The 17031-nt window shown below is 43.6% G+C and overlaps 1 protein-coding gene across 5 annotated transcripts in view; it reads right to left on the bottom strand.

Moving 5' to 3' along the window:
* The window catches only part of UCHL3 (ubiquitin C-terminal hydrolase L3), a 68454-nt gene that overhangs the window by 38028 nt on the left and 13395 nt on the right, over positions 1-17031 (bottom strand). For 4 of the 5 annotated variants that reach the window (XM_030566641.1, XM_030566622.1, XM_030566651.1 and 1 more), the window contains one exon: positions 11091-11219. In XM_030566641.1, coding sequence (XP_030422501.1) covers positions 11091-11219 — 129 coding nt within the window. Of the gene's footprint in view, positions 1-11090; positions 11220-15715; positions 15740-17031 lie in introns of those variants that run through there. The other variant, XM_030566632.1, reaches the window with a different exon arrangement.

Here is a 17031-nt window from a genome sequence, read left to right as displayed (position 1 = left end):
AGCAAAAGGCCTTGGAGTAGGTAATGGAAGTTTTAGATCTATGGCAAGCAAACTAGAGTACAATAAATAACTATGCTAAAAGGGAAAAAATGAAGCACTGTAGAAGCTCCAATACAGTCCTATTTTTTCTGGAAAAAGTTGAGTCATTTATATGTTTTAGAGTGGTACTGAACTTTGCAAATGGGCCTTCTGAGGCCATAATAATAATAATAAATAATAATAAGACAACAACAATTTTGTTTATTCTGTTCAGTTTACTCCATGACACAGAGTTTGGTTGTGTAATCTGAAAAATTTATACATGTATTCATGTTTTAACAGGTGGTGAGGGAAGCATCCTGGGGTGCACAAGAGGATTCCCGAGTTTGTCAACTACTGTATAGACCAGGTGTCGGCAACCTTTCAGAAGTGCTGTGCCGAGTCTTCATTTATTCACTCTAATTTAAGGTTTCGCATGCCAGCAATACATTTTAACGTTTTTAGAAAGTCTCTTTCTACAAGTCTATAATATATAACTAAACGACTGTTGTATATAAAGTTTTTTTAAATGTTTAAGAAGTTTCATTTAAAATTAAATTAAAATGCAGGACCGCCCCCCCACCCCAGATCAGTGGCCAAGACCTGGGCTGTGTGAGTGCCACTGAAAATCAGCTCATCTGCTGCCTTCGGCATGTGTGCCATAGGTTGCCTACCCCGGTATAGACCTTTGGGATAAAGAAGGTAGCCAACAAGGAGTGAAGAAATGGTTTCAGGAAGGAAGTACACTGCTACCTCGATATAACGCCGCCCAATATAACACAAATTTGGATATAACACGGTAAAGCAGTGCTCCGGGAGGCGGGGCTGTGCACTCCTGTGGATCAAAGCAAGTTCAATATAACAAAGTTTCACCTATAACGCGGTAAGATTTTTTGGCTCCCAAGGACAGCATTATATTGAGGTAGAGGTGTATATCCAGACCATTACTTCTGCTGTTTAGAGTATGATGATGGAGCTCCTAGGTACTAGGGTGGACTCTCCTTTGTAGGGAACTACTGGAAGTCTTAGTTCAAGGTCTAGTGGTGTTTGCAGGTCGCTCTACCAAAGCTGGCTGGGAAAGGATATAAGCAGCTTCCTTCCATTCAGAAGGAAAGACACTGTTGAAGGAATTGGAGCTACTGAGAACCTCTCAGAGAAAATGAAGCAAACTCTGGGTCTCAGTACAAGTTTCCGGATTTCTGCTGAAGAGAAGATACCTTTAGGACCAAAAAAGTTTGTTTTGCTTTGAAAAAGTACTCTACAACTATGGAATTGGGAGGCTTTTTTGCTGATTTTCAGCCCAGTATACACATATTACAGTATCATTTCATTTCTTGGTGTAATCGACTCTGCTGCGAAGTTTACCAATAAAGAAGTATAAAAAAAAATACACTGTGCTTTTACAACAACTGGTAAAACAAATAAATCAGAAACAACTGTTTGCAAGTAGAACAGAGTAGAAGGGTTATCAGATAGACAATCTGGACTACAAGAATGAAGGTACATCCTGATTTTAAGTCTTTCCACCTTTTCAATATGCTGCCCTGATGATTGATTTTTATCAGTCAGCACAGCAAATCTGAAAGCACTAGACAGCTGGTTTTGTCAATTACAGAACATTCCATTCTCTTATTTACTGCTGGAATGTTGTTCGCTCTGGAAATATGATGCTTCCCTCCTTTAACTACTTGGTTAATCAGAGAAATAAAGAGGGCTATAATAAATAATATAGTTATAAATCTCTTAGGAAATAGCCATATCAGGTTTATACATGCCTAAAATGCTCTATTGTGCACTTTTTTACAGCAATGCTGCAGCAAAAAAAATCCATTACGTGTCTTTAAGCAGAACCCTACAAAAATGCATTTATGGGATTAAAAAGTTACTTCTGGGTACAATGAACTAGCAATAATGTTCTTAAGGCATATTCAATTTCTGGGCACTATTACTCACTGAATTGGCCAGCAGAAGTTAGGAATATTACACATTACAGCCAGGTTGGCCTTCAAGAAGGAAAGAATGCCTTCTCTGCGGTAAGCATTCCAGGCTACCAAAGCAAGCTATGCAGCACTAATTGTGAGGCCTCAAGGAGGCGCATTAACAGTTCTAAACATAGGTTTATTCAGTCTCCCTCTGTCAAAGGACTAGTACTGATGTAAAGGCTCTTGATTGAGAGATGTGGAAATATCAGAAAATAAAGAAAGGATCTGACGACAACAAGAAGCAGCACCCATTTGGAAAAGTAGAACGGCTCAAAAAGAAGTCACACTAATATATACCACAATGTACACTGAAGCAGCCCTGTATTCACACCCTACACACTACTGTAATAATTTTTGTACAAAATATGCTTTGTGAGGTATCATTTGAAAACTAAAAACTCGCTGGACAATTATATCATGGTGAAATATACATAGCAACATTGTATGTAGAGTTATGAACATAAGCTGAAATTGATTCACGGTGTTTAACCAGGCAAATCTGGGGAGTGGGGAGTTTCTTGAAGACAAAGGACAAACGCACAACTCTAGCCAAGGGTCAAAGCTGACTGGTGATCACTGGTCAAGTAGCCATTCTTTGGCAATGAAGAGGGGTTGGAACAGATCGATTTTAACAAACAACAAGATTTTTCACCATGAGACCTCATGTCTGCATCCTCACAGCTGGAAGGAACTTTATCTAGGCGTAACCCTCAGAAAAAGGCATTTCCAGGGTGACTGGATTATAAAATGGAGGGGAAAACACACCCCAGGTGTTCATTCTCTATCTCTATCCTCCTTTCTCACCCTTTCGCTGAAGACGACAAAAATCCCCAGACCTTTGGGAAGGGTTCTGAGCTGATAATTTGTTCAGCCCTGTTGCTGGAAATATGTGGCAAGGATTTCTCCTTGAACCAAGACTAGTTTGTTAAGTTTTAGTTACTAGAAAGTGTTCTATTTTTTATTTCTCTCGTAGCCGTTGCTGACTATAATGCCTTATACTTGTACTTACTTAAAATTTCTTCGTAGTTAAATAAAATGTGTCTTATTCTTTTATAAAAGCTAATCTAGTGTTGTATTCAAACTGAATTGTCTGGGGGTATGTCTATACTACGAAATTAGGTCGATTTTATAGAAGTTGATTCTTATAAACCGATTTTATACAGTTGATTGCGTATGCCCACACTAAGGGCATTAAGCCAGTGGAGTGCGTCCTCGCTACCGTGGCTAGCATTGACTTATGGAGCAGTGCACTGTGGGTAGCTATTCCACAGTTCCTGCTGTCTCCTCTGCCCTTGGAATTCTGGGTTAAGCTCCCAATGCTTGATGGGGCAAAAACATTGTTGTGGATGGTTTTGGATACATGCCATCAGTCACCCCCACTCTCTGTGAAAGCAATGGCAATCGTTTCGCGCCTTTTTTTCCTGGGTTACCCATGCAGTTACCACGGCACGCATGGAGCCCGCTCAGATCACCATCACTGTGGTGTTGTGAGCAAGTCTACTGTGGGGGCTGCTGTGATCCAAGTAGCCAATGCAATGAGTGACATTCTGTTATAAAGGGAAATGTGAGGGCCTTTTTAGATATTAAGTGCATCATATTCCTGTCCTTTGTCACTGGTGAAGAAGTCTTACAGCGCCGACTGGACTGGAATGTATGGCTGCAAGACCCCACAGCACTTCTGTGGTTGACACATGTAACAGCTCCAGGGCTCTTGCTCTTTTGCTTTGGCCAACGTACCTTGCCCTACCCGGATCTCCAAGCATTCGACACAGAAGCACCTACAGCAGCTAGCATTGCTACATAGCAGCAGCTCCTTGCCTTCGCAGCAGACATTGCAGTAGGACTGCTAACCGTCATCATCCACCGCTTCTGCTGCAACTCTGCTCTCCTGCTCCCCAGCAACAAGTTTGGGGGATCCGTTCATGAAGCCTGGACAGTAGTAAGGAGCAGTTCAACTATAGGCTGAGCAAGTGCAAAATGGTGGTAGAACGTGCTCTGGACGCTTAAAAACTTGCTGGCACTGCTGGTCAGACTTCTGCACATCCAACATTCCCATTGTTATTGCTGCTTGCTGTGTACTCCATAATATCTCAGAGAGTAAGGGGGCGACGTTTATGTTGGGGTGGGAGATTGAGGCAAATTGTCTGGCATCCGATTTTGAGCAGCCAGACACCAAGGCGATTAGAAGAGCACAACAAGGCATGCTGCGTATCAGAAAGGCTTTGAAAACTAGTTTCATGACTGGTCAGGCTTTGATGTGACAGTTGTGTGTGTTTTGACTTGATGTAAACCTGCCACCTTTGTTGATTTTAATTCCCCATAAGCCATCCATCCTCCCCACTTTGAAATAAAGTAACTATTGTTTTGAAACCATGTCTTTTTTTTTTTAAAATAACAAAGAGAGAGATAACAGACAAGGTAGGTGGGGGTGAGGGAGGAGGGAAGGACAAGGCCACATTGCTTACTGTAGCCACAGTAAAAATCAAACTGTTTAAATGACAGCCTTCTGTTGCTTGCATCATCCTCTGGAGTGGAGTGGCTGGGTGCCTGGAGCCCCGCCCCCCTCGTTCTTGGGCATCTGGGTGAGAAGGCTATGGAACATGGGGAGGAGGGTAGGCGGTTATACAGTGGATGCAGCAGGGGTGCTGTGCTTTTGTTGGCTTTCCTGCAGCTCCAACAGACGCTTCATCATGTCTGTTTGCTCCCCCATTAGCCTCAGCATCGCATCCTGCCTTCGCACTCAATTCTTTCCTGGCCTCTGTCACTGAATGCCTCCATGCATTAAGCTGTGCCCTATCAGTGCAGGAGGACTGCATGAGCTCGGAAAACATGTCATCACAAGTGCAGGTTTTTTGCCTTCTAATCTGCGATGACCTCAGGGACGGAGACGATAAGGGGAACGTAGAAACATTCTACGCTCTATGGTTCTGGGGGGGACTGCATGGTCATCTGTGCTGCTGAGTTCACCATGCTGACCAGACAGGAAATGAAATTCAAAAGTTCCTGAGGCTTTTCCTGTGTACCTGGCTAGTGCATCCGAGTTCAAAGTACTGTCCAGAGCGGTCACAATGGAGCACCTTGGGATAGCTCCCGGAGACGAATACTATCGATTTGCGTCCGCACCACCCCAAATTCAACCCAGCAAATTTGATTTTAGCGCTACTCCCCTCACCGGGGAGGAGTACAGAAGTCGATTTTAAGAGCCCTTTAGGTCTACGGAACGGGGTTGGTTGCGTGGACGCATTCATTTTTAAAATCAACCTAATGCAGCTAAATTCGACCTAACCCCGTAGTGTAGACCAGGCCTGGGTAACTCCATTTCAAGTAGCAAACTGATCAATAGTATTTTAGGTCCGTTGCCCCTGTAAGGGAACATACAAACTGTGCAGGAAAGGACTGGACAGTGCAGAACACATGTTTTGGGGTGAAATTTACGACTGGGAGTGTGCTAGTGTTACCCTGCAAGTGGTAACCAAGGCTAGTGAAAGAGTGTGCGACTGGAGTGTGCTGGAAGGCTACAGTTATACACAGTATCAGAGGGGTAGCCGTGCTAGTCTGGATCTGTAAAAGCAGTAAAGAATCCTGTGGCACCTTATAGACTAACAGACGTTTTGGAGCATGAGCTTTCATGGGTGAATACCCACTTCCTCAGATGCATGTAGTGGAAATTTCCAGGGGCAGGCATATATATGCAGGCAAGCTAGAGATAATGAGGTAGTTCAATCAGGGAGAATGAGGCCCTGTTCTAGCAGTTGAGGTGTGAAAACCAAGGGAGGAGAAACTGGTTTTGTAGTTGGCAAGCCATTCACAGTCTTTGTTTAATCCTGAGCTGATGGTGTCAAATTTGCAAATGAACTGAAGCTCAGCAGTTTCTCTTTGAAGTCTGGTCCTGAAGTTTTTTTGCTGCAGGATGGCCACCTGAAGGTCTGCTATAGTGTGGCCAGGGAGGTTGAAGTGTTCTCCTACAGGTTTTTGTATATTGCCATTCCTAATATCTGATTTGTGTCCATTTATCCTTTTCCGTAGCGACTGTCCAGTTTGGCCGATGTACATAGCAGAGGGGCATTGCAGGTATATGATGGCGTATATTACATTGGTGGACATGCAGGTGAATGAACCGGTGATGGTGTGGCTGATCTGGTTAGGTCCTGTGATGGTGTTGCTGGTGTAGATATGTGGGCAGAGTTGGCATCAAGGTTTGTTGCATGGATTGGTTCCTGAGCTAGAGTTCCTATGGTGTGGTGTGCAGTTACTGGTGAGAATATGTTTCAGGTTGGCAGGTTGCCTGTGGGCGAGGACTGGCCTGCCACCCAAGGCCTGTGAAAATGTGGGATCATTCTCCAGGATGGGTTGTAGATCCCTGATGATGTGTTGGAGAGGTTTTAGCTGGGGACTGTATGAAGAAACTTGCACAAATACAGACAGATATCCTCTTCCTTTCCAAATGCAAACGGATGGACATCATACCAAATGGACTAAAGGTAAAAAATCCACTGCTATCTACATACTACACAGACCACAGTGAGAGATTATGCCATACTCTATCAAAGAAACTGAAGAACCACCTGATCAGCATCCTATACAGCAAACAGGAAAACATCAAAAAAAAGCTCTCCAACCTGGAGACTCTCATTAATAACCAAACTTCCACACAAACTGACTTCACTAAAATAAGACAGGAAATCTACATTACTCACTTCACACAAATGGACTTCACTAGAATAAGGCAGGAGATCTACATTACTCACTTCACCTCTCTACAAAGGAAAAAGGATTGTAAGCTGTCTAAACTTCTACCTGCCTCATGGGGCCACAACGCTGGTACCCCCAACCCACCCAGCAATATCGTCAATCTATCCAACTACACACTCAGCCCAGAAGAAAAGTCTGTGCTATGTCGGGGATTCTTTCTGCCCTGCCACCCCCACCAACATGATACAGTTCTGCGGCGATCTGGAAGCCTACTTTCGCCGTCTCCGACTCAAAGAATACTTTCAGGACAACACTAAACAGCGCACTGATACACAGGTACCCTCCCACCAACAGGACAAGAAGAAGAACTCCACATGGACTCCTCCTGAGGGTCGAAATGACAGTCCGGACCTCCACACTGAATGCTTCCGCCGACGTGCACGGGCAGAAATTGTGGAAAAACAACATCGCTTGCCTCATAACCTAAGTTGTGCAGAACACAATGCCATCCACAGCCTCAGAAACCACCCAGACATTATCATCAAAGAGGCTGATAAAGGAGGTGCTGTTGTCATCATGAACAGGTCTGACTACCAAAAGGAGGCAGCCAGACAACTCTCCAACACCAAATTCTACAGGCCACTTTCCTCAGATCCCACTGAGGAATACACTAAGAAATTGCAACATCTACTCAAGACGCTCCCTACACTAACACCCGGAACAAATCAACCTACCCTTAGAGCCCCGACCAGGGTTATTCTATCTACTACCCAAGATCCACACACCTGGAAATCCTGGACGCCCCATCATCTCTGGCATTGGCACTCTCACTGAAGGACTGGCTGGATATGTGGACTGTCTACTCAGACCCTATGCCACCAACACACCACCAGCATACAGTCGCCAGTCCCCAGCTATCTCCGTGACACCACCGATTTCCTGAGGAAACTACAATGCATTGGTGACCTTCCAGAAAACACCATCCTAGCCACCATGGATGTAGAGGCTCTCTACATGAACATCCCACACACAGATGGAATACAAGCTGTCAGGAACAGTATCACTGATGATGCCACAGCACCACTGGCTGCTGAGCTCTGTGCCTTTATCCTCACACACAACTATTTCAAATTTGATGACAATATATATCTCCAAATCAGTGGCACAGCTATGGGCACCCGCATGGCCCCACAATATGTCAATATTTTTATGGCCAACCTGGAACAACGCTGCCTCAGCTCTCGTCCACTCACGCCCCTTCTCTACCTACGCTACATTGATGACATCTTCATCATCTGGACCCATGGGAAGGAGACTCTGGAAAAATTCCACCACGATTTCAACAGCTTCCACCCCACCATCAGCCTCAGCCTGGACCAATATACACGGGAGGTCCACTTCCTAGACACCATGGTGCAAATAAGTGATGGTCACATTACCACCACCCTATACTGAAAACCTACCGACCGCTATGCCTACCTTCATGCCTCCAGCTTCCATCCCGGGCACATCACACGATCCATTGTCTACAGCCAAGCACTGAGGTACAACCGCATCTGCTCTAACCCCTCAGACAGAGACCAACACCAACAAAATCTCCACCAAGCATTCTCAAAACTACAATACCTGCACGAGGAAATAAGGAAACAGATCAACAGAGCCAGACGTGTACCCAGAAGCCTCCTTCTGCAAGACAAACCCAAGAAAGAAACCAACAGGACTCCACTGGCCATCACATACAGTCCCCAGCTAAAACCCCTCCAACACATCATCAGGGATCTACAACCCATCCTGGACAATGATCCCACACTTTCACAGGCCTTGGGTGGCAGGCCAGTCCTCGCCCACAGGCAACCTGCCAACCTGAAACATATTCTCACCAGTAACTGCACACCGCACCATGGGAACTCTAGCTCAGGAACCAATCCATGCAACAAACCTTGATGCCAACTCTGCCCACATATCTACACCAGCGACACCATCACAGGACCTAACCAGATCAGCCACACCATCACCGGTTCATTCACCTGCACGTCCACCAATGTAATACATGCCATCATATGCCAGCAATGCCCCTCTGCTATGTACATCAGCCAAACTGGACAGTCGCTACGGAAAAGGATAAACAGACACAAATCAAATATTAGGAATGGCAATATACAAAAACCTGTAGGAGAACACTTCAACCTCCCTGGCCACACTATAGCAGACCTTCAGGTGGCCATCCTGCAACAAAAAAACTTCAGGACCAGACTTCAAAGAGAAACTGCTGAGCTTCAGTTCATTTGCAAATTTGACACCATCAGCTCAGGATTAAACAAAGACTGTGAATGGCTTGCCAATTACAAAACCAGTTTCTCCTCCCTTGGTTTTCACACCTCAGCTGCTAGAACAGGGTCTCATCCTCCCTGATTGAACTACCTCATTATCTCTAGCTTGCCTGCATATATATGCCTGCCCCTGGAAATTTCCACTACGTGCATCTGATGAAGTGGGTATTCACCCATGAAAGCTCATGCTCCAAAACGTCTGTTAGTCTATAAGGTGCCACAGGATTCTTTGCTAATTACACACAGTGTGCGTCAGGCCCTCTGAGGCCCCCTGCTGCAGGCCTAGTGGTCCTACCATACCCTGCCCTAGGGTCCTTGAGGCCTGCCTAGAAAAGCTGCAGGAAAGCAGCCAGTCAGAGCCCAGCAGGCTCAGGTAAAAGACTGCAGGGCCTCAGTAGGTCAGTTTCCAGGTGGGACCTGAATGATACGGAAGGGTGCTTTGCTCTGGCCACAGAAGCTTGAGAGATAACCTGAAGCTGAATTCTGGCTGCATTTTGCTTTCTGAAAGGAGAGACTGAACCTGAGAACAGTAATCCTAAGAGGGAAGAGACCCAGTGGGAAGAAGCCCAGGGAAAACAGTAGCAGCTAATTGTCAGAGTTAAAAGGAGCAGTGTGCAACTGCTGCTTGTAGGGTCCCTGGGTTGTTGACTGTGAGACTTAAGCAGAGGGCTGAGCCACTGAACCAACCTGCAGGACACCAGGAGAAAAAGATAATTGCAGCTCCACAACCAGCCAACAGGAGGCACTCGGAAAAGGTGAGTGTGCCCCATCACACACAGACACTCTAGGTGTGACCTGCATGCTGTTTGTGAGGGCCTCAGGTGGGTAGTTACAACAGCAGAGCATTCTAAAGCACCAAGGTTGCAGGGCAGGTGGTGAGGCAACACCTCACTGGTCTGGACTGGACAGCAGAATGTCACACATATCTAGGCACTATTTTTCCTGAAAACCTGAACAAATTAAGATTAAATTATAGTAGAGTGAAAAAAGTGACAAACAGAAGCCATAAAAGAGATCTTTCTAGGACTCATGTCCTTTCACACTTATGGGTACAGTACTCAAACTAGCCACAAGTAGTCCATTGATATGACACCATAACAGCATTTTCGTAATGGATTAACTCTCTTATCTTGGGGAATGGGGTAAGACACTGGACAAAAGTTCAGTTAAGGAAACTTATTTTTATTTTCCCCAACCCAAATAAACCCAGGGGAAAAACCCATAGCCCACACCCCTAGCCAGAACCCAAACCCCTTCCCACACCCCTGCCCCAGCCCTGATCCTCCTCCCCCCATCCTCCCAACCCCTCAGTCCCAGCCCAGAGCACCCTCCTACACCCCAAACTCCTCATCCCTAGCTCCACCCCAGAGCCCAACCCCCCACCCCAATTTTGTGAGCATTCATGGCCCTCCATACAATTTCTATTCCCCGATGTTGCCCGCAGGCCAAAAAGTTTGCCCACCCTGCTTTAACTCCTCTTGACAAAAACACAAATCAGAAACAAAGATGACCCCCAATTCTGCCTCAGTAACAAACATGCCCAACCTGTCCAAGAAACGAAAGCTATGTTGGAGCTACAGGCTTCTCCAGACCGTAATTGAAGCTTGGACTGTATTATGATACTACAAAATCAATGTATGTTTTATAAATGGCTGTTTGATATTTTCCACATTTTCCACATTCCATCTTACCACTTTGTTCATGCTTTAATGTGGTATAAATGTTAAAACAGGAAACACAAATATTGCAGTTCCATTAAGAGAAGATCTCAAAATCTTTTAAAATATCATTCACATCTATTGCTTACTGAGAGCAATATCAGATTTCCTTTGTTTATACATTTATTGTTAATATTTCTGCAATTGTACAGTTTTGTTTAATAATCTTATTTGACAAGAACAGAATGTATCACAAACCAGAGGAACTTTGAAGAAAGCTTGTTGTTTTTTTAATGTCTCATTAACTATTTCACTGACGTAGAGAATTACAGATTTCATATTATGTATGATGGGGCATTTTGATTGATCTGCTGATTTTGAATTACTAAGTATCAATAGTAAATATTTACCTTTTCTGTTACTGGGAAGAGAAGTAGCATTGCACAGACGGGTCTTGGCACCATGCTAAGTAGTTCTGGATCCATACCATACACATCTACAAATTGCCAGTCAGGATGTATACCTAACTGTTTGAGAAACTAGTAAAGAAAAGAAAAATGCACAGTATTAAACAGTTTTGTTAATAAATAATCTATTAGAAGCATGTTTGATCACCTGTGAAGTTAAATACACTTTAATAGACTTTGTGCAGATCAAGATATTCGAGAGGTAAACAGGAGGATGAAGTGAGGTTAAATTGTAATGACTGACAAACTGAAAAAGTGCAGTGCAGTGCTTTGCTAATCAAGATATACCAAGGAGCCATTGTTACGGCATAAACAGTTTTCACTATATTTAAACAGCCATATGGAGGGGCTAAAGTAGATGTTCAAGCCAACAATTTTTCAAGTTGTATTTTAGTCACTGAGACAAGGACGATCCCAGAGGAGCACATGGATCTGTAATAGATGAAAGTTTAGTGCATGGATTTAAGAACTCCCCCCCAACCCTCCAATATATTTTTCAAAGGATACCATATTCAATGCTAATAGGCACGTAACTCATTTACAGTCACTTGACTTGAGCAATCTGACTCCTAAGAGGACCTTCTTCACTAAAGAGATTAATGTTTGAGTATTTTACGGAGAACACTCTAAAGGTGTTATTTTCCAAGAAGGATGATATATAATAAAAATAACCCTATGGCAACCAGCATAAAGTACCCATTTTACTTAGGCCTTGGCTACACTGGCGCTTTACAGCGCTGCAACTTTCTTGCTCAGGGGTGTGAAAAAACCACCCCCCTGAGCGCTCCAAGATACAGCGCTGTAAAGCGCCAGTGTAAACAGCGCTGCAGCGCTGGGAGCACGGCTCCCAGCACTGCAAGCTAAACCCCATCAGGATATGGAGTACGTGCAGCGCTGGGAGAGCTCTCTCCCAGTGCTAGCGCTGCGACCACACTCGCACTTCAAAGCGCTGCTGCAACGCTTTGAAGTTTCAAGGGTAGCCATACCCTTAGACAGAACGTAATGAAAGCCAGGCCATAACAATGCAGTTTATATAGTTCTCAGTTTGTTTCTTCAGAGCTATTCACTAGATTCTAGATCAGTGGTACTCAACCTTTCCCATACCATGACCACACATTACAACAGAAAAAAAGCTTTTGGATCATGAACCACCGCTTGTCTAGCCATTAAAAAAATAAGGAAGCTGAACCTGCCTCTAACAGAGGTTCTGATCCTTTCAGTTGAGAATCCCAGATCATTCCCCTTCACTAACAAGTGACTGTTCCACTACAGCTGTGCTGCTGTAAGTTCTCCTGTGTAGCTGTTCTTTGCCGGCAGGACAGAGCTCTTCTGCTGGCCTAATTCAACCACCCCAATGAGCAGTGCTAGTTATGTCGCAAAGAGAGCCTCTCCTGCCAACATAGCACTGTCCACACCAGCACTTCTGCTGGTGAAATTTGTTGTCGGTGATTTTTCACATCCCTGACTTACAAGTTTTATCAACAAAAGTAGTTGTGTAGACATAGCCTAAAATAACTATCAACAAGTTCCAATTGTCTAGTCCTAAAATACAGAGGATTTCAGAACCTACACACAATCTTCTAATACTTTTGAAATATTTGCCATTCTGATTGACAATTTTGTTAGATGTCATGAAAAGGAGGAGACTACTAGATGAATTTGATCAAATCACAGTTCAGAAACAATTGTTACTATGACAGACGAAATATAGCGACTTTGTTCTGCCACAGTATTATTCTAAGCAAATCACTGTGAGATGCCAGTGCCCTATCTTGGAACACTCCTTCCATACTCTAGAAAAGTCGTTTATTTAACTTTCAGACCTACATGGTTGTCCCTTAGAATGTGCAGGGACTACATGGTTTCCATGTAGATTATGGATTTTCACACCTTCCTACAGATCTGCTCCTAACCTACAGAGAAATCTCATTCAAATGACTGCAGTCTCAGGATGCAGGAGAAGGGGAAGGGCAGCCAGTAATAGCCCCTCCACATGCTGAGGGTCAAGCTGGTCCTCAAAATATGGGGAGGCTAGTGCTTCTTCTCCCTCTCCTGCTGAAAGGCTAGAGAACTTGTGTCCTTAATGCTGGCTGGGGAGCAGATGCAACTCTGCAACTCCTGCTGTAGCTCCCAACACTGCAAACTCAGGCCTGAGAGGCCCACCAAGGAGGTGTTTTGAAAAGCTTCATTAAACTCTCCCCCCCACAGCTGTCTGAAGATGAGGATTTGTGTTGGGTTTCTTTAGAGTGGGGGGTGTTTTGGAATGACATGATAATGCAAGCAGAGCAGGAAGGAAGGGGGAGACAAAATTAAAAACATCTCCCTGCCTTCTCCTCCCTAGCACAGTTCCCCCACTGGGTACATATATATTTATGCAAATTTATTTACATTAATTAAAAGGTAGGTACACTTATGTAGATTTATTCAAATCTGACCTACTTTTTTTTGCTCAAGGATGTTGGCTGGGATGTTTACACGTCCCCTCCTTCTCCCCCCCCGAAGAAAAGTATGAGTATTTTTTTTACTGTAGTTATTCCTTGATTATTTGAAATAAAGTAGAAAACTTATTTAAATACTGATTAAAATTAGTCTTGCACTGGATGGGAGGCACGGTGGGTGTCTTTCATCATAGGAAGCCCAGGGTACCCATTACCAATGTTTGAAGATATAAGAGAAGATTGTTATCCCTTGGAGAAAGAGAGTGCACAAGACTAAATTTATTTGTAAGGATGTATGGGAGGAAGTAAGGAAGGAAAAGCAATGAAATACTTCCAACCATTTTTAGTAAATGACAGCTGTTAAAAGAAAATGTAATATACACCCACTGTTTTGGGAAGCTTAGACATGTAGCCATTTTAAACGTTTTATTCCCAATATTATAGACTCATAGGTCAGAAGGGACCAATATGATCATCTAGTCTGACCTCTTGCACAAGGCAGGCCACAGAACCCTACCCATCCACTTTTATAACAACCCCTAACCCAGGACTGAGTTATTGAAATCCTCAAAATTGGTTTGAAGACCTCAAGCTGCAGAAAATCCACCAGCAAGCGACCCATGCCCCACGCTGCAGGGGAAGGCGAAAAACCTCCAGGGCCCCTGCCAATCCGCCCTGGAGGAAAATTCCTTCCCGACCCCAAATATGGCGATCAGCTAAACCCTGAGCATGTGGGCAAGACTCATCAGCCAGCACCCAAGAAGGAATTCTCTGCAGTAACTCAGTTCCCATCCCATCCAACATCTCCCCGCAGACCATTGAGCAGACTTATCTGGTGATGATCCAAGATCAACTGTCCAAATTAAACTATCCTATCATAACATCCTCACTTGCCATCTCATAGTGCAGAACAATTAGCCAAAATTCTCATTATAAGTTAAGTGGAGACCAGATTCAGAGTTAAAAAGGAAGTATAAAAGACTCTAGACATAGTGGATTGATTAAAGTAAAAATGATTTAAATAATTGATTTTAATCATGATTTAAATCAACAATCAGGAAACCTTGGTTTAAATAATCAAGTTTAGTCTTACTTTGCATTTGGATGTTTTAGTTATGTTCCCAGAGAAAGGGTGATTCTCATTGGTTGGTAACTTTTAAAGCATTATCTTAAACTACTTGATTTGCAATTACTATACCCTTTACTCTGAATTTGGTTTTGTTTTTCTTTTTAAAACAGGAGAATAGTATGTATTTATACACGTTTAAAGCAATTTTACAGTTTACGCACATTTAAGTTAAGCAATTTTACAGTTTACGCACACTTAATTCTTACATTTTAATTCTGTTAGAAAGTAATGCATGATGTATTTTTATCTACTAGATTAATAATCTGTGTCAATCTTTATTTGGATGAAACTGGACTTCAGTATGCAAAAAACAGACTTAAAAATATAATTAAACTACCTTAAATGTGCTGGATACATAAGAATGGTAAATGTCTTACATTACAATTTCCTTTCTGCTAGCTGAATCTCCCACAATTCTGATATACGTGGGCTATTCCCCTCCTGTCTGTAGTTTCTGGAGACAGTTCAAAGCTGTAGCACAGCCTATGCTACCCACACACTCTTCTCCAGCCTGCTGCCACATGATTCATTCCAAAGCTGTGTACAAACTCATACAATATGATTAGTAACAACAGCTTCAATGCCAACTCATAAATTATGTACTATAGGCTATGGCCTACAAGCATAACTACCAAAATTAAATACTGTCCCTTGGCTAGGAAGGCATCCAGGCAGGGCCGGCTTTAGAAACTGCGGGGCCCGATTCAAATACCCAGCAGTGGTCCAGGTCTTTGGTGGCACTTTGGTGGCGTGGGTCCTTCACTCACTCCGGAACCCCCTGCTGCCAAAATGCCGCTGAAGACCCGGAGTGAGTGAAGGACCCCCTGCCACTGAAGTGCCGCCAAAGAACCTGGACCGCCGCCAGGTATGTAAAAAAAAATTTAAAATTAAAAAAAGGCGCCTAAAGCGCAGGGCCCGATTGTGGGGAATCAGCCTAAAGGGAGAGCAGAATTATGGGAGACACTGCTGGCAGAGAGGAAATGATCAGGTAAAAAACTTACCATTCTGCAGCTCAGCATCTCCCACAATTCTGATATGTATGGGAAGTAGCAAGTAGTGAACAGACATGAGGAATAAGAAAAACAGAATGAGATAGGGAAGACTTCCTGGAGTTAATTGCCCAAAATGACCACTACTTGCAGCACCTTTCTGCCAAAGGAGGCCTCTGCAGAGGACAGAAAGTCCACTTTATAGCATCTAATAAAGCGTGTATATGCTCTATATGGAGAAGGGGTAAGCGGGGTGCAGGAGCAGGGGGAGAGGAACACCCTGACATTAGCCTCACCCTTTTCCCCCCTGCACAGCAAGCAGGAGTCTCTGAGAGCAGCTCCAAGGCAAAGGGCAGGAGTAGCACATGGCAGTGGGGGGGTGGGACAGCTGAACTGCATGGCAACTGATAGCCTGCTGGGCAGCTGCTGCACAGTGACCTTAGAGGAGTGAGCAGCTGACAGGGGAACTGCTGTTCCAAGCCCCCACCAGCTAGCTCCAATGGGCTGTTCTTCCTGCAAGCAGTGGACAAAGCAGGCAGCTGCCAAACAACGTTAGAAAAAAGCACTGCACAACTTTAAACAAGCATATTCCCTAACTAATCAGCAACATAATAACAGAACAACGTTAACTGGGATGACTTTAAGTAAGGAGTTATTGTACCTAGCCATATTTAAAATGTGATATCATTAGAAAGCCACAGGAGGGAGAAAAATCACTTACAAACCTTCTTAAAAGAAATTTGGGTGCCTAACCCTGCCAATTTCACTGAAGACAATAAGAACTATTCATGAATAAGGTTTTGCAGAATCTGGGCTGTTCTGGTTGTTTGAAATACTAGCTGTACATATCTATATCTTAATTTGATGTATAATATGAATTATTCATGGCTCAAAAGACTGCTAACGTGATATACATAGCCTTTCAGTTCTACATTACCATTTCAGGTTTTGCACAGCTGTTTTAGTTCTATGTTGTAACCAATGATGCAACAACTGGGTAAAGCAAGTAAAACTCGTTTGAAGAATATTACCCTTCTCCAGCAACCAGCTCACTTTTAAGTGGACTAGTCCAATAGTCCAGTTTTTTTTAAAGCTGTTTTAAAGAATTCAGAGGTACCAAAACATTTAAATAGTGCTTGAAAACTATGCTTCAGGACCTCATGAGAATTTACACAAAGAATAGCCTAATTAGAATTGAAAGTACATTTAAAATGGCAATGGAGGATCAATGAGAAAACTGCAAGCTTTTCACTTGCATCAACAAATGAAATGGTTTTCACAACACTCATACTTCCAGTTGTGTCAGTTTCATCACTGAGTAGAAGCAG

The sequence above is a fragment of the Gopherus evgoodei genome, chromosome 1 (genome assembly GCF_007399415.2).
Source record: "Gopherus evgoodei ecotype Sinaloan lineage chromosome 1, rGopEvg1_v1.p, whole genome shotgun sequence".
Classification (NCBI taxonomy): Eukaryota; Metazoa; Chordata; order Testudines; family Testudinidae; genus Gopherus; species Gopherus evgoodei.
The sequence above is the reverse complement of the archived record's forward strand: the minus strand, read 5'-3'. Positions and strand labels throughout refer to the sequence as shown.